The sequence below is a fragment of the Erinaceus europaeus genome, chromosome 19, assembly GCF_950295315.1.
Source record: "Erinaceus europaeus chromosome 19, mEriEur2.1, whole genome shotgun sequence".
Taxonomy (NCBI): Eukaryota; Metazoa; Chordata; class Mammalia; order Eulipotyphla; family Erinaceidae; genus Erinaceus; species Erinaceus europaeus.
This window is the reverse complement of record NC_080180.1, coordinates 20,691,182-20,713,676: the sequence shown is the minus strand read 5'-3', so window position 1 is coordinate 20,713,676 and position 22,495 is coordinate 20,691,182. Positions and strand designations below refer to the sequence as shown.

General features: G+C 54.1%; 2 protein-coding genes across 2 annotated transcripts; one reads left to right on the top strand and one right to left on the bottom strand.

Moving 5' to 3' along the window:
* Positions 1-811: 811 nt before the first annotated feature.
* ARL8A (ADP ribosylation factor like GTPase 8A) lies at positions 812-11,039 on the top strand. Its single transcript, XM_007522092.3, has 7 exons — positions 812-1,397; positions 6,632-6,712; positions 6,832-6,905; positions 9,103-9,196; positions 9,334-9,401; positions 9,632-9,702; positions 10,069-11,039. The coding sequence occupies exons 1-7, from the start codon at positions 1,275-1,277 to the stop codon at positions 10,116-10,118; spliced, it is 561 nt and encodes a 186-aa protein (XP_007522154.1). The 5' UTR covers positions 812-1,274; the 3' UTR covers positions 10,119-11,039.
* Positions 11,040-14,207: 3,168 nt separating this feature from the next.
* Positions 14,208-22,137, bottom strand: GPR37L1 (G protein-coupled receptor 37 like 1). Its single transcript, XM_007522132.3, has 2 exons — positions 21,421-22,137; positions 14,208-15,279 (listed from the first exon to the last, which is right to left on the bottom strand). The coding sequence occupies exons 1-2, from the start codon at positions 22,012-22,014 to the stop codon at positions 14,467-14,469; spliced, it is 1,407 nt and encodes a 468-aa protein (XP_007522194.1). The 5' UTR covers positions 22,015-22,137; the 3' UTR covers positions 14,208-14,466.
* Positions 22,138-22,495: the final 358 nt, after the last annotated feature.

Sequence of the window (22,495 nt, the reverse complement as noted above, 5' to 3'; positions counted from 1 at the left end):
CTCTCCCTTCGTTCTGTCTTCTCTGTTCTCTGGGGCCAGCATAATAGAGTCCACAGTCCGGGGCTAGTCTGGGATCCTTGTCCTGGGAAGCTTACTTGAATACCCTTATCTGAAATACCCAGAATACCAATCCAGGGCCAGGCTCATCAATTCCCCAGCAGGCTTGGCTGCGCCATCATTTGGCTTCCTATGGGCTAGATTTGACAGGTACGGTTAATACTGATTGTGCATCTTGGGATAAAAACAATGAGTGGTTGTGAGTGTATCTGAAAGCCTGATGCTAAAGAGACGCATGGGTGGGCACTTCTGGAAGTACAGGACCAGAGGGTCAGTCTTGGGATGGTCTCGGAGAGACCATGGGCGCTGGTTCTTTTGGAGGTAGGGAAGCCGGGGCGTCTGGGCAGGCCCTGCGCCGCCCACCGCCACTTCTCCCCTGAAGAAAGAGAGAGAGGAAGGAAGGAAGGAAGGAAGGAAGAGAAAGAAAGAAAGAAAGAAAGAAAGAAAGAAAGAAAGAAAGAAAAAAAACTTGGGCGGGATCCGAATGTCTGCAGTCTGAGGATGCTGCTGAAAATCAGCCCAAAACAGCGATTTCACTCTGGGTCAGAGCTTCCTGAACAAGAAAGAAACTAGAGTGGGGATGTCAGCACCCCCCCCCCCATCAGAGTGTCTCTCTCCACCCAGCACGCTGGAGAGGCGGGAGGGGCTGTAGAGGCTGAGCTGCAGGACTCCGGAACAAAAAAGCCTCCATTTGCTGCCGCTCCCTGGGTCTCGTCCTCGGGTCCTGGAATTGGGGTGTCTCCCCTCCTCCCCCGTCCCCGGAGCTCCCTAGCGTCACTGGGACCTCGCCCTCCGCTGGGCCACCACCCCGTGGGAAGAGTCGCCAGCCAGGGCGCAGCAGCCCGGCTCGGGGTGCGCAGAGGCTCGGTGGCGGACTGCCCAGCGTCCCTGGAGGCGAGGGGGTCACCTGCGCCCCAGCCCACGGCCCCTACGCCCCCGACCCCGGCGCGGGCCTGCAGGGGCGAGGCGGGGCGCGCGCGCGGGTGCGAGCAGGCCGGCTGGGCCGCGCGGAGGGGCGGCGTCGCCGAGGCCACACCCATCGGCGGGCGAGCGAGCGAGCGAGCGGCTGGGGCAGCGCGTCGTCGGCCGCCCGCCCTCAGCCTCCGCCCGCACCGAGGAGCCGCGGGAGCCGCCGCACCGGGAGGGGCCGCTCGGGCCGCAGCGCGAGGCCAGCAGGGCGGCGGGGAGCCGGCACGGGCGGGGCCGCGGCCGCCACCATGATCGCTTTGTTCAACAAGCTGCTGGACTGGTTCAAGGCCCTGTTCTGGAAGGAGGAGATGGAGCTCACGTTGGTGGGGCTGCAGTACTCGGGCAAGACCACCTTCGTCAACGTGATCGCGGTACGACCCCCGCCCTGCCCCGCAGCCCTACTCGGCCGGGTCGCTGCCAGGCGGAGGGCGCGGCGACGGGGAGCGCGGCGGCGCCTGGGGCCTAGCACGGCGGGGAAGGGGGCTACGGGGAAGACTGGGGGACCTGGGGGGGCAAGGCCGGCGCCCCGGGACCGGCGGCACCGAGGGGGTCACGAGGCAGAAGGGAACCGCTGCCCGCGAGACGGCCTCCCCCTGGCCGCTAGCGGGGGCGCATGACGGGACGAAAGTGCAGGGCCTCCCCAGGCCGCGTGCAGAGGCTCGGCCTCGGGATGGAAGGGGGTCCGCCGGCCGCGCCCCGCCCAGAGGGTCTCGGCCCGCGCTGCAGGAGGAGGAGGCCTGGCTGCGGGGTGCGTGGGGGAGGGATGTGTCCCCCGGGGCCGCTGCGATCAGCTGAGGCCCTTGGCTCCAGCCCAGGCTCCTCCTCTCCGGGAACCTCGCCCAGCCGCCGACCCGCTAGCGGGGTCGGGGAGGGGGCGCACATGGGGGCTTGGGAGTCGCCGCCTGGCTTAGAAGTTGCAGGAGCAGGAGGAGGAGGGGCTGAGCCCAGAGGTTGAGTTGGAGGGACACTGCCCGCGCCAGGGACAAGGGACAGAGTGGCACCAAGGGCCCTGAATAGTCGAGGCGGGGGAAGGGGTGGCAATTGTAAGTCACTGAGGACCAGGGGAGTGGTGGGGAAAGAGTTAAAATCTTGGTCTCAAAAAAACAAAAAAGGGGGGGATGAGCTCCCTGGGTGTGTGTAGCTGAGGCTGCAGTAATGGCTGCAGTCTGCATTTCTGAGCAAGCTGGGCCGCCAGTCCCCCCCACCCCTCCCCGCGATCCCCAGGCTTGGGGACTGTCCAGGGACCTGGCTGTCAGTCCCCAAACCCAGCCTTCCCAGAATCATGATTTGGTGGGATATTGACCGCTGATGCTGAGGTGATCAGCAGAAATGCATGACTGACAGGCCTAGGCACCTCCAACTGCCAGCCTGTGTACCCAGAGCCGGGGACCCCGCAGCAGGTTCAAACAACCCCCAGGCCATACCAGAGAGGTAAAGGGAGCTGCTGGGGGGGAGGGGGGAGTATGCACAGTCACATGTCTGGTCACCACTTCCTTACCAGCAGCTGCTGAGCTGGTGACCTCTGCCCCTTTCACCAGCAGCTCCTGGCTCCTCACCCATCAGGCAGGGGTCTGGGGTGGGTCTCCAGTGTGTGCTTCCCCAGATCACTGTGCAGCCCGGCCGCTGTCTGCACAGGCTGAGGCCGGAACTCAGACACCCCCTGCTTAGACTGCTTTGGGTACTTTCTTCCGGGGGCAGGAACCCCAACTGACTGCTGTCCAGCTGTGAAGCCCTGGGCTGGTTTGGTGTCTTCTTCCAGGTGATGTCTCTCCATACGGCCAAGAGGAGTAATTCATCTCTGCCACCCATTTGGCCTGGCCTAGGTGACACCCCTAGTTCCTGGAAATCCTGCCTCTGCGCTCCTGCACCCAGATGGGTCCCATTTCCCATTTCCTGGAGCATCAGAGACCAGCTGCACACAGCCAGGAAGTGGGGTGCTGGGGCATTCAGGAGCAGAAGCCAGAACTCTTAAATTCCACAAGGCAGGGCTCAGAGCTAGAGCTTCCGGGAGGTACAGAGAAAGCTCCCTTCCCCAACCCCGCCTTTTGACATTAAATTTGCCATTTCAACTGGCAAGTTCAGTTTCCCTTTTTAGCTTCTCCAGAAAAGCCACCAGTCGTGGGCTTCTGTGGGAGTTCGAGTGTCAAGGGGCCCCCTTTCTCAGGCTCTTTCTGTTCACCCAGAACACAGCAGAGCACCTTCCAAAAAGAAGCTAGTAAGGGCCCTGTGCTCGAACTCTGAGCCACCTTGGCCTGCTAGTTTGGCCTCTGCTTACCTCAGTTTTCCCTGCATATAAAAGTGTGTGTGTGTGAATTGTTTGTAAGGATTCATTTGTTGTTGATGACTTATTTATTTATTCGCTAGTAATAGTGAAAGAGGAGAAGAGACTTGGAGCCTCACTTTGGTACATGAGATGCCAGAGACTGAACTCAGGAATTCATGCTTGAGAATCCAATGCTTTATCTACTGCATGATCTTCCTGGCCACTGTAATACTTGTTTCTTTAAAGATTCCATTTATTTATTAACTCAAGATAGGAGGGGGGAGAGCTAGAGCATCACTCTGGCACATGGAATGTTGGGTATTGAACTCAGGACCTTATGCTTCCAAGTTCAGTGTCCTACTCACTCTGCACCTTCTCCTGGGCCCCTTTGTTTTCTTGTTTGTTTGTTTGTTTGTTTAGAAAAGGAGGTGAGAGAGAAAACCAGAACATCCCTCTGGCACATGCAATGCCTGGGATTGAACCTGGGACCTCATGCTTGAGAATTCAACTCCTTATCCACTACACCCCCTCCTGGGCCACTTCATTTGTTTTTCTATTCACTCTTTGAGGTCTGCCGGTGAACAGATTTGAGTTCAGTGTAATGAGCTACCAGTAGTCTAGTGTGAGCAGGGAAAAACTGAGGGAGAGACTTCATCGCTTCTAAAACCAACAACCTCTTGAGTTCTTTAAAAAAAAAAAAAAAAAGGGAGTCGGGTTGTAGCGCAGCGGGTTAAGCGCAGGTGGCACAAAGCACAAGGACCGGCATAAGGATCCCGGTTCGAACCTCAGCTCCCCACCTGCAGGGGAGTCGCTTCACAGGCGGTGAAGCAGGTCTGCAGGTGTCTGTCTTTCTTTCCTCCTCTCTGTCTTCCCCTCCTCTCTCCATTTCTCTCTGTCCTATCCAACAACGACAACAACAATAATAACTACAACAATAAAACAACAAGGGCAACAAAAGGGAATAAATAAATAAATATTATTTTAAAAAGAATAATTTAAAAAAAGTTGTGATGCTAGAAAGGTCATTGCTTTGTCTGAAGGCAAGAGGGCCGTTTTCAAACATTTAAATGACTTTAAATGGAGGAGCTAGTTTGGGGGGAGCTCAGGGGCAAAGGTTCTAGGAAGGCTAATTTCTGACTCATTTGAGAGAACTTTGGGGGATTGAGAGAGGGAATGGGCAGAAGGGGTTGAATTCGGGACGGGAGCTTGGACTAGATGGTGGGAGGATGCTGCCACCCTGAGTGAGGAAGAGCTTGTGAGATGGGGGTGTCAACAGGGAAGTGAAGTCACAGCCTGGCATCTGCTTTACATGGGTACAGAGCTAGAAATATGGGTGCTGGGGACCTGGCTCCCCTAAGCCCTCTTAGCACCCCTAATTCACCGAGGTCACCTTCCTCCAGCCTGGGTTTTTCATGTCCTTGGGAGCCTGTGGGTGTCCCAGGTGCTACTGAGCAGTGCCCACCCTCCCCCCAATAGTCCAAAGCACTTGGTGAACCTTATCAGCCAGTCTTGGGAAAACCAAAGCCTTCTCTCCATTTCACAGCGGGAGACCCTGAGGCCTGTGTGTCTTACCCCACGCTGAATGACAAGCAAAGATGCTTATCCTTGATTTGAAGTTCTCAGTCAACAAGATGGGGATGGAGTGACAACCCCACCTTCTACCTATGCCTCTCCCTGCTCAACAGAAGAGAAGTGTCCTCCCTGTGAATGCTTCCTCTTCCTCAGTGACTCCAGACTTTTTGGAGCTCCTGGGCCCCTTTGCCGTCTGATAGAAATTAGAGACCATTGCATGGGAGGAAGGTACACACACTCAAAACCACACAGGCCCTCCCTAGCAGCACTGTTTCAGGGAGAGGGTTTAGGCAGACTCTGGAGACCGTCTTTCTGTGGCTTCCAGGTTAGAGACCCTTGTTTAGCCACATGGTGGCTATCAGTCCTTAGACATCCTCCAAAGCCTTGGTGAATGTGTTTGGGTGAATTCTTGAGAAAATTAAAATGGAGTTGGATGGTAGTGCAGCAGGTTAAGCGCATGGAGCAAAGCACAAGGACCGGTGTAAGGATCCCGGTTCGAGCCCCCGGCTCCCCACCTGCAGGGGAGTCACTTCATAAGTGGTGAAGCAGGTCTGCAGGTGTCTATCTTTCTCTTCTCCTCTCGGTCTTCATCTCCTCTCTCCATTACTCTCTGTCTTATCTATCAACGATGACATCAATAACAACATAACTACAACAACAATAAAAAAGGGGCAACAAAAGGGAAAATAAATAAATAAAAACAAATAAAAAGATTTTAAGAAAAGAAAAGAAAAATTAAAAGGGAAGCCCTTTGAGCTGCGACCCCAGGGGTCTCTGTGCAGAATTATACACTGAATAGGAAACTCTCTGCCCCTGACCTAAGACAGGTGCCTCATGCCACCTGGTAGAAGAAAAGGGCCCACGTGCCAGGTGTCACCCCCCAGGCTGAGCAGAACCCCCCATCTCCTTCCTTCAGCCTGCACCTGCCATGAACAGCCTTGTTCCACCAGTGGGCCCGAAAATGACCTTAAAGGGAGTTTGGTCTGTCCCTGATATGAGACCCACTTGGGAAAAATAGAGGTACTGGAGACAGCTCAGGGGGGAGAAGTGAAAGGTATTAGAATTGAAGGTGTGTTGTGAGCAATGGAATTATGGTCAGCTCTGAGTTATCCCACAGGCTCTCACTGATACTGGACAGTTTCCCTCCCTTAGTTAGGCTGAGGCTTTGTTTTTGTCTGGGGGAGACAGTAGTTCACAGGAGAGGGTAAGAAGAGGGCAGGAGTGGCATGGGGGCTTACCTGAGAAGCTCTGGCCTGGCCTTGCTGTCTGTCATTGTCACAGCCATTGGGTCTATAGCTGCCGGCAAGGGGGGGGGGTGTTTGGGTCCTGTTCCTTATGTCTCTTTTAAAAAGTATTTAAATATTTGTAGAGGGCCAGGCAGTGGCTCACCTGTTTGAGCATATACATTACACTGCTCGAGAATCTGGTTGAAGCCCCCTGCTCCCCACCTGCAGTGAGGGGAGCATCACAGACAACCTGAAGCAGATCTTCAGATGTCTGTCTGTCTTTCTCTCTATCTCCCCCTCCCCTCTCAATTTCTCGGTCCTAGTAGAGGGAAGAAAGGGGGGGTGGAGTATTTAAATATCTATGTGAGAAACAGACTAAAGCACGTCACCATCTGTGGAGTTCCAGCTGTCTGTCCTTGGGGCTCCTATATGGTGCTGGGAATTGAACCCAGGGCCTCAGTGTGCAAGGCATGCAGTCTGCCAACAGTCCCCTCCCAGTCCCTGTTTTTCTCAAACCCTTTTCCCCTTCTGCCACTTCCCCCAGTCAGGACAGTTCAACGAGGACATGATCCCCACCGTGGGCTTCAACATGCGCAAAATCACCAAAGGGAATGTCACCATCAAGGTGAATGTGGCGTGGGGGCACCAGCTGGGGGGAGAGGAGGGAGGCTTGGGAACCATGGCAGGGGCAGGGGAGGAGGGGCTGCCTGCCCAGTGCTGAGGCTGCCTGGCTTTTTCCCTCAGCTCTGGGACATCGGGGGACAGCCCCGTTTCCGCAGCATGTGGGAGCGCTACTGCCGAGGAGTGAGTGCTATCGTGTAAGTGTGGGGCCCCACCTGCTTCTGCCCGACCTCAGGGTGGGGTTGGGTTAGAGTCATGGCGCACAACCGCTCCAGGTGTCCAGGGCGTCTTCAAGACTCAGGGCCTCAGCCAGCCCGAACCACCTGCGCCTTCTTCCGTGTCCTGTCCCCGCCTCCCCCAGAGCCCCCCATCCCTCACCAGCCTGGATTTTGTGTGATTTCAAAGGTGCACTCTTTTGCTTTGGTAAACATTTATCTTCTGTATATGAAGCCAACAAGAGACAGCTTCGGTTTTCATTGTTCTAACCTGATCTTTAATTTTTTAGTAAAATATCTTTTGAGGGAGCAGAGTGGTGGTATACATGGTTGAGTGCACATGTTACCATGCACAGGGACCCAGGTTCAGGCCCCTAGACCCCACCTGCAGAGGAGAAGCTTCACAAGTGTTGAAGCAGCGCTGCAGGTGTCTTTCTCCCTCCCATCTTCCCCTTCCTTCTCAATTTCTGTGTCTAGCCAAACTAAATAAAATATTTTTCAAAAGAAAGAAAGTAAAAATAGTAGTTTATGGTTTAGTATTATTGAGTACAAGAGAGAGAGAACCAGCGCGTCACTCTGGCACACTTGATGCCAGGAATTAAACGAGTCTTCATGCTCACAGGGAGGACACTTACCCTCCAGTGCACCCACCCTTTTCCTTTCTTTTTTGTTCTTTCTTTTTATTGCCACCTTGATTATCTCTGGGGTTCAGTGCTGGCACCAGAAATCCACCACTCTTAGTGGCCATTTTTGTTTTTTTCTGTTTTTATTAAGTAGGACAGAGAGAAATTGAGAGGAGATGGGGAGGGAGAGAGACGGACACCTGCAGACTGGCTTCACCACTACTTGTAGAGGCGTCCCTCTACAAGTGGGGAGCAGAGGCTTGAAACGGGTCCTTGCACATGGTAATGGGCATACTCAATTGGGTGTACCACCAGCCTGCCCCTCCCTTGTTTTTTTAAGTAAAATTTTAATTTATTTTTTAAACTGAATATAGGTATATATATATATATATATATATATATATATATATATATATACACATTTCAATTTATGATAGGACACACGCACACACAACCAGAATACTGTTCATCTCTTGCTTACTGTGGTGCTGGAGGTTGAACCTAGGTCATTGGAGCCTCGGGCATGAGTAAGAGCTTTTTGCAGAACCATTATTCTGTCTCCTCAGGTCTCCTACCCTGATTTACTTAAAAATGATTTTCAACAAAATCTTTTAGGGCTTGCTTCACCTTTTATTTGTATAATGTTTGTTAGATTATATTGACCAGAGAGAGCACCACCCACATGAAAGTCCAGTGTGAGAGCTGGGCTGTAGTGCAGCCTGTTAAGCACAGGGGGCGCAAAGCGCAAGGACCAGTGTAAGGATCCCGGTTCAATCCCCCGGCTCCCCACCTGCAGGGGAGTCGCTTCACAAGCAGTGAAGCAGGTCTGCAGGTGTCTGTCTTTCTCTCCCCCTCTCTCTGTCTTCCCCTCCTCTCTCCATTTCTCTCTGTCCTATTCAACAACAACAACAGCAATAAGAACAACAACAACAACAAGGGCAACAACAATGGCAGCAAAGTGGGAAAAATGGCCTCCAGGAGCAGTGGATTCGTGGTGTAGGCAAGGACCGGCGCAAGGATCCCGGTTCGAGCCCCTGGCTCCCCACCTGCAGGGGAGTCGCTTCACAAGCAGTGAAGCAGGTCTGCGGTTGTCTATCTTCCTCTCCCCTTCTCTGTCTTCCCCTCCTCTCCCCATTTCTCCCTGTCCTATCCAACAATGACGACAACAATAATAACAGCAACAAAAACAAGGGCAACAAAAGGGAATTAATAAATATAAAAGGAAACCCAGTGCTCGGCTACTGCACATCTCCTCCATCCTTTCTTTGTGCCATTTTCACTCCAGTTTATCTGGTATTCCTGGGAAAACATAAGTGTTTCACTCTGGGGAGGGACATAAGGCTAATGCCACAGGACCCGAGTTTCGCCTCCAAAGCTGCAGCTGCTCCATCCAGCGTGGGACAGCAGACCCTGCACCCCACTAGCTTCTCCCCCTGGATTCAGGTCAGGTCCAGACCTACAGGTGACCAAGCTGGATGCAGGTTCCTCCTCTTCTCCCTGCTCTCAGCCTGTCTCAGCCTGTCTGTCTCTCTCTCCCTCACCCCCTGCCTCCTCAGGTACATGGTGGATGCCGCAGACCAGGAGAAGATCGAGGCCTCCAAGAATGAGCTGCACAACCTTCTGGACAAACCACAGCTGCAGGGCATCCCGGTCAGCATCCTGAAGGAGGGAGGGGATGGGGGTGCAGGGGTCACAGGGCAGGAAGCAGGGGAGGGGAAAGGAGGGCTGCAGATTGCTGCCTGGCTACACCCCAGACCTCATCCTTCTCCTTCTTCCCTTCCCTGTAGGTCTTGGTCCTGGGCAACAAGCGAGACCTCCCGGGAGCACTGGACGAGAAGGAGCTGATCGAGAAAATGTGAGTTTTGCTTCTCTGCACTTCCGCCCTCGCCCACATCTCCCTGGTGCCAGAGGCCCGCTGCTGCTCTCACACTCACCACATGGGGGCAGCAGAGCCCACCTCCCCAGGACTTAGCCCTCCCTGTTGCACCTCTTGTGTTTGTGGGGGCCCAGGCCTCACAGACCCAGATCTGCTGTGCAGTCCTAGCCTCTGCAGCTTCCACTGTGGTCCCTCCCCCGCCCCCCCAGGAATCTGTCCGCCATCCAGGACCGAGAGATCTGCTGCTACTCCATCTCCTGCAAAGAAAAGGACAACATTGGTGCGTGGGCTGGGAGAGGGGGTGGTAGCATTCCGGGAAGTCCCCAAGGGCAGGGAGCGGAGGAGGAAGGCATTTCTGGTGCTATGGCTCTTAAAGGTTCCCCCCACACTTCACCCCCACTCCACCCCAATGACATTCTGGGGGACAGGCACACCAGGATCCCAGACTGTGACGTTAGCCCCGGTGGAGTGTGGTCTAGGCTGGTGTCTCCTCCCTGGGCTTCACATTCCCACCAGCAGCAGAAACACCCCCAGCTCCGTGCCCCACCCCCACCTCCTCTGGAGTTCAGCAGCTCCAAGCTTCTGATGCCTTTGGAGAGGATCCTGGTTGGAAACCTAGAACCTTCTCTTCTGTTCTCCCTGCCAGACATCACCCTACAGTGGCTTATTCAGCACTCAAAGTCTCGGAGAAGCTGAGACCTTGGCCCCTCGACTGGTGTCCTCCAGACCTGAAGCTGAACTCCACTCCGCAGCCTCCCCACCCTACTCTTCCTTTTCCCTTCCCTTCCCCTCCCCTCCTCACTCTCACGCGGGTGGGGAGGGGTCCTCTGGTTCCCCAACCCTGTTCTGCTGAGGTTTGAACTACTGTTTTTATTGTAAGATAAACTGCTCTCCCCTTCACCCATTCCCAGCCCCCCCACCCTCCACCACCTGCTGCCCCCCAGGCCCCACCCTTCCCTCTTCCCTGGTCCCCACTTCCCTTTTCAACACTCTTCTGTTACTGTCCTGTGTGTACAGTATATATATGTATATATATTTTAATTTTTTAATTTAAGCAAAGACTAAAATCAACCATTTGATGCTGCAGGGGCCTATCAGGACTGGGGGGTATGGCGGTGGGGGGGAGAGCGGAAGCCTGAGAGGAGACAGGCAGGCTGGGGGGGGGGCAGGTTAGATCTGGAGGAGGCGCTGGCACCCCGCAGGGACCAGCCTGATGGCCCTGCCCACTTCCTGTATGCTTCCACTTCCCGGCCCCCCCGCAGAATCCTCGGGGAGTGTCCCCCCTCCAGTGCCTCCAGCCTCAGTTGGGCCACGGCTGCCCACAGGTGCCAGAGCCCCCCAGGCCCCCGCAGCCTCGCCCGGCCCACCTCATTTTCTGTTCTCATTTTGCAGAGTTGCACAAGGAGAGAGGCTTAGTGCGGGGCGGGCTTGGTTCTTTGGCTTTTGGTTTTGTCGACTTGTTTAACTTAATGATTTGTAAAGTGACATTCCTCTGCCTTTTTTTACACTTTCCAGCTCATATTTAACCTCTGTTTGGAAAACAATTTCTTGTAACTGTATTTTTTTTTTTGCCTCCTAACAACGACAATGAGAATAAATGACTGATTTTGTGCTGGGGTAGGAGGGATGTGGGGTACCAACAGCGAGTCTATGGATGGTGGGGGCTGTTGTGGGGGGGGGCTTGTGTGCCCACCCCCTCCCGCCTTCTCCTACCATACTGTCTCAGATTCAGTTGTTTTAATGCTCAAGTCTGTCTAGGGACAGAGACCTAGGAGCATGAGCCTCCCCCCACCCCAGCATGTGTGCTGGCACTGGGCCTCTGACACCGGAGCTCAGGCAGAACTCAGTCCCCCCAGCCCTGGACCTTATGGCAGGGGGTGCTGCCTGAAGAACCTGGTGGAATCTGCCTAGATTTGTCCCTGGAGTCCATGCTGCTCCCCACTGTGCCCACTCCACAGCCCCACGCCCCAGAGCTGGTCGCCCTCTGTGTCTGTATCCCGCAGCTGCTGGCTCCCACCACCACACCCCCACTCCGAGGCCATCTTGACCCAGTTTCACCATAAGCCCCGCCTTTCCCCCTCTCCAGCAGCCTCCCCTTCATACTGGAAAATGGAACAGGCTTCTGCAGAATGCTGCACCCTGCTCACCGGCCCAGAGGAAGGGGTCCCCCACTTCTAGGAGACCCACTGCTGGGGGTGCTGTGTCCTGGCTCTCAGCCCCACCTCCTCAGCCCCTCTCCTCTCCCTCCCTGAGACACCTGCCTGGAATGGCAGCTCCCCACTGAGGATGCTTGTGGGTGGAAGTTGGCAAGGGAGCTCAGTGATTTCAGGGTGCCTTGTGCTGCTCTTGCTGGGGGGGGGGGAGGCGGGGGCTGTGCCCCTGGCTGGGAGAACAGAGTTTCACCCTCTGGAGATGGAGCCAGAGGGTCCAGGGTTGATCTACCTCTCTGAATCCTGGCGTGGATGGGGGGAAGGCTGGAGGACGATGGGTCCGAGCTGGTTTCCAGCAGCTAGTCCCAGCCAGCCTGGTACTGGCGTACTTAAAGACAGAAGGCTGACTGGCCGTCCGCTGGAGGGGGCACAGATCTGCAGGTGCCCTCACCAAGGCTGCCTTTGTGTCAGAATTGGAGAACACACACCCCAAGGGAAGGAGGAGATGGTGCCAAGCTCGGTGCTCGGGGCCCGTCCCTCTGGCCTCATGCAGATGCTGTGTCCTTTGCGACCAGCTGATAGGTCAGTTGGGACCAGGTGACTGTAACTGTCCTTTTGCAAAGTGTATGTGCCTCCTGGCTCCTCGGCTTGTGGGGGACTGGGGACTCAGTGCACAGACCCCCCCCCAACTGACCTCAGTGTTAGTGTCTTGAAGCCAGTCGACCACCAGGAGTTAATGTCACACTCTGACCCTCCAGCTCTAGCCCCCTAAGCCAACCTGTGCCGCCCCCGCCCTCATCTCCACTCCTGCCCCCCACCCCTGGCCAAGGACCCCTTAACAACAAACATCTCATTGTTCCCCCAGCTGGCTGGCAGGAGGGAGAATGGCTCTTGCCCAGGGCCCGGCTGGTGTGCTCATTCCGTAGGCCGCTCACATGGGCAGGCTCCCCCTCCCCCGGGTTGGTGGTGGTGGCAGGGCCTCAGAGCCACCAGTTCTGCTCTGAGTTGGTGGCCAACTAACAGGAGGGAGAGGCCTCCAAAAAACAGGATGCTGAGAGTTCCCCCTCCCCTGTCGCTGAGCCTACTATCCAACCACAGTCCCCTCCTGGTCCCAGACTTCACCTCGCCTCACCCCAGCTGCCGCCCCCCCCCAACTCATCAGAAGCTATTGGGGTAGCTGGGGCTGGGGTAGGGTTCAGCAAGCCTACCTTTGCCCCCCTATCCCATGAGCCCCTCCACCACTGAAGTTTCACCAGACAATGCTGGGGGCTTCCGTCACTGTGGCAACAGGTTGCTGAGAAGTGGGGGTGCTGCTCCCCAGCACTGAGTGCGCCTGGCAGCCCTGTCACCTAGCAACAGCCTCCCTCTCTCTTGGCGGCCTTGCCCACCCCCGGGGATGGGTGCCAGAGAGCCAGAACAAGGCAGTTAAGAGCCCCTGGAGAAGGGGGAGGAACTGGGGGCACACAGGCCAAGGGTGTGGGTGGGGTGGCCAGAGGAGGGAGCTAGGACCCCACCAGGACACTTCCTAGGCCCAGACAGATGCTCCCAGTGGGCCAGATGGGTGGAAGTTGCCTGTGGGACCCAGAGCTCCTCCTGATAGAGCAGGAAATGACCTGGGGCCTTGGGCTGAGGCAGCCCCTCTGTGACCTGGACTTGGCCTCTAAAAGGGCCCCTGAGGCCAGGCTGGGGAAGTGGGACTCCCAGCCAGGACCAGGGGCCACAGTTCTGGCTGGCAGCAGGCGTTGGGGTGGGCTGGGGGCAGGCAGGGGCCAGGCAGCTGATGGGCACACAGTCCCTTCTCAGAAACTAAACAACAGCACTCTCAGAGTGCAAAGCCGGGAGCCTGGGGCTCAGGCAGGACTGGCCTCTGGTTTCCCTCAAATGGGGGCTTTGTGGATTGAGGGGGGAATAGGGCTGGAGGGCTCCAGAAGGGACAAACTCACAGACTTCTGACTTCCCAAGGACAGCTGGGCTCAGTTGCCTGTGCTCCCCACCCCCTACCCCCAATCGCTTCTGTCCCTCAAAACAGAAAGCCACAAGTCTGGGCAGGACATTAGCCACAGGCCAAGAAGGGCCAGCTGTGGGCAGAAGAGAGGGTAGGTGTACCTGGAAACTTCCAAAACTGGCACAAGAAATTCAGTGGGTGGGGGCACATCCATTAAAGCGTGCACACTACCACACACAAAGACCCAGATTCAACTCCCTGGTCCCCACCTGCAAGGGGGAGGCTTCAGGAGTAGTGGAGCAGGGCTGCAGGTGTCTCCTTCTCTAGCTCCACATCCCCCTCAGTTTCTGTCTCTATCCAATAAATAAATTAAAAGAAACCCAATGGGCACATGAGGTAGTTCTACCTAGTTTATTGTGATTCTAGAAGGACCTTCTACAGGGAAGCTTCTCACAAGAGGGGTGCAGACATGCCCACTTAGGGAACCCCCCAGAAAGACAGAAGAAGGAGAGGCAGCAGGCCTGGGTCAGATCCGGGCCAGAGGAAAGAGTGCTGAGCCCCATCAGGCTGAACCCCCCAAAACCTTACCTCTCTAGGATGAGGGGTGTCAGGGGCCCAAGGAGATGATGCTTGGAGAGAGAGAGTACAACCAAAGTCAATTCTGGGTCCGAATCAGAGCAGAGAGAGGAGGGAGGGCAGCAATCGTGGGGGCAAGGAGCTGGCGGGGTGAGGGGCATTGTGTATCTCCTTTGCACAGGGGAGGGGAACTGAGCTTCTGGAAGGTTCTATGGGCCTCAAAACTTCACCACCTACTGGCTGAGAGGACAGGCCTGAAGGGCTCCACAGGGTGACCAGGAGGGCCCTGCTTATGGAGGGGACTTGGACACACCCCCATGGGGACAAAAACAGCCCCCACGCCCTGCACACCCGAGGGTAGGTGCCCCGGGCCTCAGCAGGGCGTTCCCAGGGGCAGCAGCGGGGGCGACTCCCTGGGCTTGTGGAAGTAGACGGGGGAGGCCAGCTCGGTCTTGAGCTTGCCGTCGGGGCTGTCCGCAGTAGGCTCCGTGAAGGAGGAGGCACCACACTGCTCGCAGCAGCAGCAGCAGCAGTCCAGGAAGGCACGGCCCAGTGGCCGGCTCAGCGCCAGGAGCAGCACCGGTGTGACGGCACCCTTGAAAAAGGCAGAGAACTGGTTGACCAGGCCCAGGAGGTCCAGAGTGTGGTGGGCCAGCCGGGTGGAGAGGTAGGCCAGCACCAGGTTGCAGACATTCTCAGGCAATGCGCACAGGGCGTAGGCCACGGCCAGGCCTACCACCGTGCGGTTGAGCTGCCGCTCGCACTGCCCATGCTTGCCCGCTCGACACTCGGGCTTCCTGCCCGGGGGCCCCCGCACACGCCATGTCACCAGTTGGCAGGTGACGGTGAAGAGGATGGGCAGGCAGAAGTAGCAGCCGAAGTACCACCACGTGCGGGCATGCTGGTAGGTCATCACCAGGGAGTAGAGGGACTCAGGCAGGCCGGCCGATGGCTTCATGATGCACGAGTCCACTGTGCCCCCCGCGCCAGGCTCCCGCACCAGCTGCCACAGCAACAGCTCAGGCACGGCCAGCGTCATGGAACCCACCCAGATGACGGCCAGCTTGGCCAGGATGGACTGGCAGCGCTCGATGGGCCGCACCTTAGGCAGCGTGCTGGTGGCCACGTGGAAGCGGTCAATGCCCAGAGCACAGAGGCTGAAGGTGGTGACGCCCAGGGAGGATACCTGTGAGCACATGGGGAGGGAGGGCCCACTGCGTCAGAGCCTGAAAGGCCAAGGAGGGTTCTGGCTCCTTGGTCCTGAGACAGTGACTGGCAACCAGGGGTGAGTACAGAAACCACCTTGGGTCCTGACAGCTGGTTCCTGCCAGAGCTGCCGGGCTCACCATCGTGAGGAAAAGCCAGAGCAAAGACTGGCAGTGCAGCCTCTGCGGGGCTCCCTCTCCTCACCCCAACTCGCTTCCTGCACGTGATCCTGAGGATTGAGACTCACTCACACTCACTCACACTCACACTAGCCTTGCACATGACCACACACACACTTACACTCACACACATTCTCAGCAGTCACACACTCCCACTCACATGGGCACACTCATACACTCACTTCCCTGCACATTCACGGATGTTCCTTCAAATTCACATATTTTCCTGCAGTCACACACATGAGCACACTCACACTTTCTTGCACACCTGCAGATCCTCTGTTACTACTAATAGTTTAATTTTTACTGTTGTTAATTACTGCTAATAGTTTAATTTTTAAAACCAGAGCTCACTGCTCAGCTCTGTTTTATAGTAGTACCAGGGATTGAACCTGGAACTTTGGAACCTCAGGCATGAAAGTCCTTTGCATAACCAGTATGCTATCTCTCCCATCCTTATTTATTTATTTATTTATTTATTTATTTTTTATATTTATTCCCTTTTGTTGCCTTTGTTGTTTTTCATTGTTGTAGTTATTCTTGTTGTTACTGATGTCCTCGTTGTTGGATAGGACAGAGAGAAATGGAGAGAGGAAGGGAAAACAGAGAGGCGGACAGAAAGACAGACACCTGTAGACTTACTTCACCACCTGTGAAGTGACTGCCCTGCAGGTGGGGTGCCAGGGGCTCAAACCAGGATCCTTATATTGGTCCTTGTGCTTTGCGCCACGTGTGCTTAACCAGCTGCGCTACTGCCCGACTCCCATCCTTATTTATTTTTATGGGAAGGGGATTAGAGCACCACTAAGCTCGGACATATGCAGTGCCAGGGATCAAACCTGGCACATTGCACACTCACATGCACACACATCCTGCAACCACACATGAGATACTTTGCACACTCACAATCTCCTGCACACTCACAGACACCCTTTCAAATTCACACATACACACATGCGCACACAGTCAGCATGGGCACACTCTTACATACCCAGACTCATATATCCACAGTCTTCTGTACACTCAGATGCCCTTGCACATTCACACACTCAAATGTGTGAACACAGACTTTTGTGCAGAGAAGCACAGCCTCTGGGGGAGCAGTCCTCCCTGCAGGTCATTTATTGAACCCCAGGAAAAGCCCCCTGTGAGCCGGCAGGAAGCAGCCAGAGAGGGGAGAGAAAGTGCCAGAAAGAAGAAGGGAGGAGGAGGAAAGCCCTGGTAGCTCAGCCCATGTTTGACCACACTGGGGACTGTGCTCACACCCTCCTGTCTACCTGACTCCACCCCCTTCTGGCAAGGACCCCATCCTGGCCTGCAAGCTTTTGTGGGAACCCCACCCCCTCTTGGCAGGGAGCCTGGCCCTTGGGGGAGCAGCCTTCCGCCTTGGGCAACAACACTGGGCTCCCCTTCTTTTCCTGAATCTCAAAAACACCCTACTTTGTTGCCAGTCCTTTTCTGGATCCTCCTAGGCCACCCTGGGCCTCGCTATCAGGAGGTTCTGGGGCAGGGCACTTCCTCCCTCCACTCCTACCCTACCCCTAGAGCTGGGGGGTCAGGGTCATTCTCTGCAGGTGTGGAAGTGGCAGCCAAGGAGGGCCCCGGCCCACACGGTCGTTATACTGAGTTCCTGAGTTTGTCTGCCTGCCTCCTCCCCGAAGGCCAGTCCACTGTGAAAACCACTGTTGGATCACTTTAGGTTTTACTATTTCCTTAATGATTTTCATTTCTCAATTATTATGATTTTTAAATAAAATATTATTTTAAGTGTTTTCAATTGATTTATTCGAGACAGAAAAATCAAGAAGGAAGGAGATAAAGAGGGAGAAAGAGAGACACATGCAACACTGCTTCACCACTCATGAAGCATCCCCCTGCAGGTGGAAACCAGGGGCTCGAACCCAGGTCTTTGAGCATTGTAACATGTGTGCTCTAATGGGTGCACCACCACCTGGCTCCCTTGTCGTTAATTTTAAATTATTAATTTTAATTCATTATTAATAGCTCAGTTAATATTAGTAATAGAATTAATAATAAATTAATCGGTTTTAACAGTTTAATCTTTAAAACCAGAGCACTGCTCAGCTCTGGTTTATAGTAATGCCAGGGGCTGAACCTGGGACTTTGGAGCCTCAGGCATGAAAGTCTTTTGCGTGGTCTGGGAGGTGGCACAGTGGACTCTCAAGCATGAGGTCCCAAGTTCAATCCCCAGCAGCACATGTACCAGAGTGATGTCTGGTTCTTTCTCTCTCTTCTCCTGTCTTTCTCATTAATAAATAAATAAATAAATTCTTTTTTTAAAAAAAAGTTTGATAAATGTTTAACTGAATTAAATTGCTAAGAAAATAAATGACTTCAATTGAAAAAAGTCCTTCGCATAGCTAGTATGCTATCTCTCCCATCTTTATTTTTTTATATTTATTTATTTTCCCTTTTGTTGCCCTTGTTGTTTTTCATTGTTGTTGTAGTTATTATTGTTGTTATTGATGTCATTGTCATTGTTGGATAAGACAGAGAGAAATCAAGAGAGGAAGGGAAGACAGAGGGGGAGAGAAAGATAGACACTTACAGACCTGCTTCACTGCCTGTGAAGCGACTCCCCTGCAGGTGGGGAGCCAGGGGCTCGAACCGAGATCCTTAGGCTGGTCCTTGCGCTTTGTGCCATATGCGCTTAACCCGCTGCACTACCACCCAACTCCCTCTTATTTATTTTTATGGAAGGGGGATTAGAGCACTACTCAGCTGTGGCATATGCAGTGCCAAGGATCAAACCTGGGGTCTCAGGCTCATAAATGCTGAGCTTTACCTCTAAGCTACGTCCACAGCCCTACTGGACTGCTATCAATATAATTCTAAGCACTTTATAAGCATTGCCCAGTTGCCTGTTTTCCAGAATTTCATTCAGAGGGGCCAGGAAGTTGCATGCTCAGTTGAGAACACATGTTACCATGCACAAGGACCAGGGCTTAAAATCCCTGGTCCCTACCAGTGGCAGGGAGGTTTTAGGAGCGGTGTAACAGTGCTGTCTGGACATATAATTCATGAATGCTTTTATTTTACCTGGGGACCCAACAAATGTATATAAGAGTTGCGTGGATACTTGGCTCTTATTTTATGTATCTGGCTTTTACTTTTTTTTTCTCTTTTGTTGCCCTTGTTTTTTTTTTTTTTTTATTGTTGTAGTTATTATTGCTGTTGATGTCATTGTTGTTGGATAGGACAGAAAGAAATGGAGAGAGGAGGGGAAGACAGACAGGGGAAGAGAAAGAGAGACACCTGCAGACCTGCTTCACCGCCTGTGAAGTGACTCCCCTGCGGGTAGGGAGCTGGGGGCTCGAACCAGGATCCTTACTCCAGTCCTTGAGCTTTGCACCATGTGCACTTAACCTGCTGCGCTACCACCCAACTCTCCCTTATCAAATTTTTAAGAAGGAAGGAAGGGGAGAAAAAGGGGAAAGGAAAAATGGCCACCGGGAGTGGTGAATTCATTGTGCAGGTCAGTGATAACACTGATGGCATTAAAAAAAAATTTTTTTTTAAAGAAATGATTCATTCAGGCTGCAGCTCTTATTATTATTCCCAATTTACAGAAGAGGAACTTGAAGTTTAAGCATGTTAGGCGCCATAACCAGGCCCCTGGGTGAAAGTGAGGCCCCATCTCTAAGCAGGTCTGGCCAGCTGTGAGGGACTCTAGTCTCACCCTTACTGGGCATGAATATAAGTGATGACTAAGTCACACAGGATGTACCCAGCTGTGGGGTCCTCTCCAGGTGTGAGTAGTCTGGGGCTACTGCATGTGGTCTCCTCGGGGAGGACCGCAAAGAGCAACATTGATACTGTGACTCAGTCAGTGACTCAGGGACAGAGCAGGGAGAGGACCGGTTTCCCCGTGTTTAACCCCAATTCTTCTCCACCCCAGCAGGTCACCCCGCGCCAAGCACTTAGGGGAAACAGCAGTGCTCACCGAGGGGTCATATCACTCCTGTCCTTGTGTTTAACCCCCACGTAAGCAACATGGAAAAGACAGCTTGCTGACTTTGTGTTCATTTTATTTTATTTTATTTTATTTTATTTTATTTTATTTTATTTTATTTTATTTTATTTTATTTGTCTCCAGGGTTATTGCTGGGGCTCGGTGCCTGCACTAAAAATCTACTGCTCCTGGAGGCCATTTTCTCCCCTTTTGTTGCCCTTGTTGTTTACCATTGTTGTTATTATTGTTGTTGTTATTGCTACCATTGTTGGATAGGACAGAAAAAAATGGAGAGAGGAGGGGAAGACAGAGAGGGAGAGAGAAAGACAGACACCAGCAGACCTGCTTCACGACCTGTGAAGCGACTCCTCCTGCAGATAGGGAACCGAGGGCTTGAACCCAGATCTTTATGCTGGTCCTTGCGCTTCACAGCATGTGCACTTAACCCGCTGTGCTACAGCCCTGCCCCCGACTTTGCATTCTTATGGAGACAGACTAGCTTTACATAAGCCACCGGCATATTTTTCTAACATTTCCAATCAAGCTGTCTGTAGATGCTCTAAACATCCTGCATTACTCATGTGCTTGTCTCAATATGGCAGTTCTCAGAAATGAAGCAACAGTGTGCTTGGGCATTGCTGAAGAGCCTAGCTGGGAGGGCCATCTGGTCTACCCCAGGTTAAGGGACTGGGGGGGGGGGAAGATAGGACTTGCCTATACCAGAGAACTAGTTAACCGAAACAGTACACTTGTTTGGTTAAGAGCACAACCCAGATTTGAACCCGGCCCCCAACACACTGAGGGGAAGCTTTGGTGTTGTGCTATCTGTCCCCCATGTCTCCCATCTGTAAAAGCCATCCCAGAGAGGTGAAGCCCTAGAGATGATAAAATAAAATAGCTTATCTAATGAATAACACTTAATGTAACAGAGCTAAGACTAAAGACCCCCACCCCTGACTCAGCACCAGAAACAGCATCCCCTTTCTGAGAGGATTTTGGGGGTGGCTGATGCTGTCAGTAGTGGCAGTGGCAGTAAGGAAGGGAGGAAGGCCCTTTCCTTCTGCTGTTTACATTCATGGGGAGTGGACATTGGCTCAGTCTGGGGGCACCTATGGGGAACTGGGGCTTCCCTGGGATATTGCTCAAGGAGGCAACACATTGAGTGGTGAGGAGCCGGGTGGTAGTGCACCTGGTTAAGTGCACACATTACAGTGCTCAAGAAGCCAGGTTCAAGCCCCTGGTCCTCACCTGCATGGAAGATGTTTCATAAACAGTGAAGCAGTCAAGTCATCTATCTATCTATGTTCTCTCCCCTCTCAATTTCTCTCTCTCTATCCTAAATAAATAAATAGATAAGATAGTTTTAAAAAGAAAGAAGGGAGCAGTGAGTATGGGCAGCAAGCCATGGGTACAAAGGAAAACAAGGAGACCCAGCAAAGGACCCTCGGCTTCATGAAAGGCAGGATGGAGGATGGCTGTGGAGAAGTTCTCCTTGAGACTATGCCCAGAGCAGATCAGGCTGGGGCTGGAACCCAGAAAGTCCACACACCTGCCCACTGCCCTGGCCAGCTTGGTTCTCAAACCTTGCCCAACCCAGAGGAAAAGAGGCAAGAACTCTGGTTTCCTTTCCTTTCTTTCTCTTTTTTTATTTTTTGCCTCCAGGGTTATTGCTAGGGATTAGTGCCAGCACTACGAATCCACTGCTCCTGGAGGCCATCTTTTCTATTTTATTGGATAAGACAGAGAGAAATTAAGGGGAGGGAAAGATAGAGAAGGAGAGAGAAAGAGATACCTGCAGGCCTGTTTCACTGCTTGTGAAGTGACACACTCCCCCCCCCCGTGCAAGTTGGGGAACAGGAGCTCAAACCCAGACCCTTGCATGGGTCCTTGTGCTTAGTACTATGTTCACTTAACACAGTGCACCACTACTTGGGCCCCCAGAGCTCTGTTTCTAATGGGACACACTCACCTCCATGAAGGGCACAGCCCGGCATGAGACATCCCCCAGCAGCCTCTGCTTGGTGATCGCGTTGAAGATGACGACAGGGAGGCAGAAGAAGAGAACCAAGAAGTCCCAGAGGGCCAGGCTGGCCAGGATGGAGTTCCAGGCACTCTTCAGGTAGTAGCTGTGCCATACAATGCACATGACCGACAGGTTGCCCACGATGCCCACGGCAAACAGCACGAGAGCCAGGAGCATGATGGCGTAGGCGCTGGATGAGCTCTCTGTCACTGGGTACAGTGGGTTCTGAATCTGCAGCTTCTGCCCCAGCGTTCCTGTCACATTGCCCTGTGGCTCTTGCCCACCATCCGGGGCACCCCTGTCATGGCCCAGCTGGGGGCTGGTGGCCACCAATGGCCTGGTGGGCCTGGGGTCCGCAGGGATGAGGAGCCGGGGGTACTCAGCCCACACGTCAGGCACATACTGCTGCACACCCTTGGCCTCCTCTTCCTCAGTGCCCCTCCTGGCACGGCTCTGCTGCTCCTGGGCCTGCACCCCAAAGTCTGTGCTGCCCCACAACACCACAGAGAGAGAAACGGCCAGCGGCCACAGCCACTGCATGACCGGACGCGGGAGGCAGCTGCCCCACAGAGCAGGTGAAGCTGGGAGCGGGTGCTGGGCGGGCTGGGCACAGGCAGCTGGCTGGCTGTCCGCCTCCACTCGGGTGTCTGGGCTTGGGCTCAGGCTGTGCCTCCCGCCCCGCCGGCCCCAGGCTGGGCAGGGCCCTCTGCTGGACACAGGCACTCTTTGCTGCCCTCACCCATCTCAGCCTCCAGGACATGGCCACGCTTCCTGACATTTAACTCCTCAGAGGATAACAGCTCTGAGTCTTGGGAGCCACAGCAGAATATGGAGATGTTGGGTGGCAGGACCAGATTCAAGGTGCAGAACTCCAGACTCCACGTCGGGAAGCAATGCCCAGGAAACCCCTACACCAGCACTGGGTGGCAGCCTGCCCTGGGCTACCAGAGACATCCCTGCTCCCAGCCGACCTGGCCAGCCCTCTGGGCTGCTCTCAGGACTCACCCCACTATAGCCATTC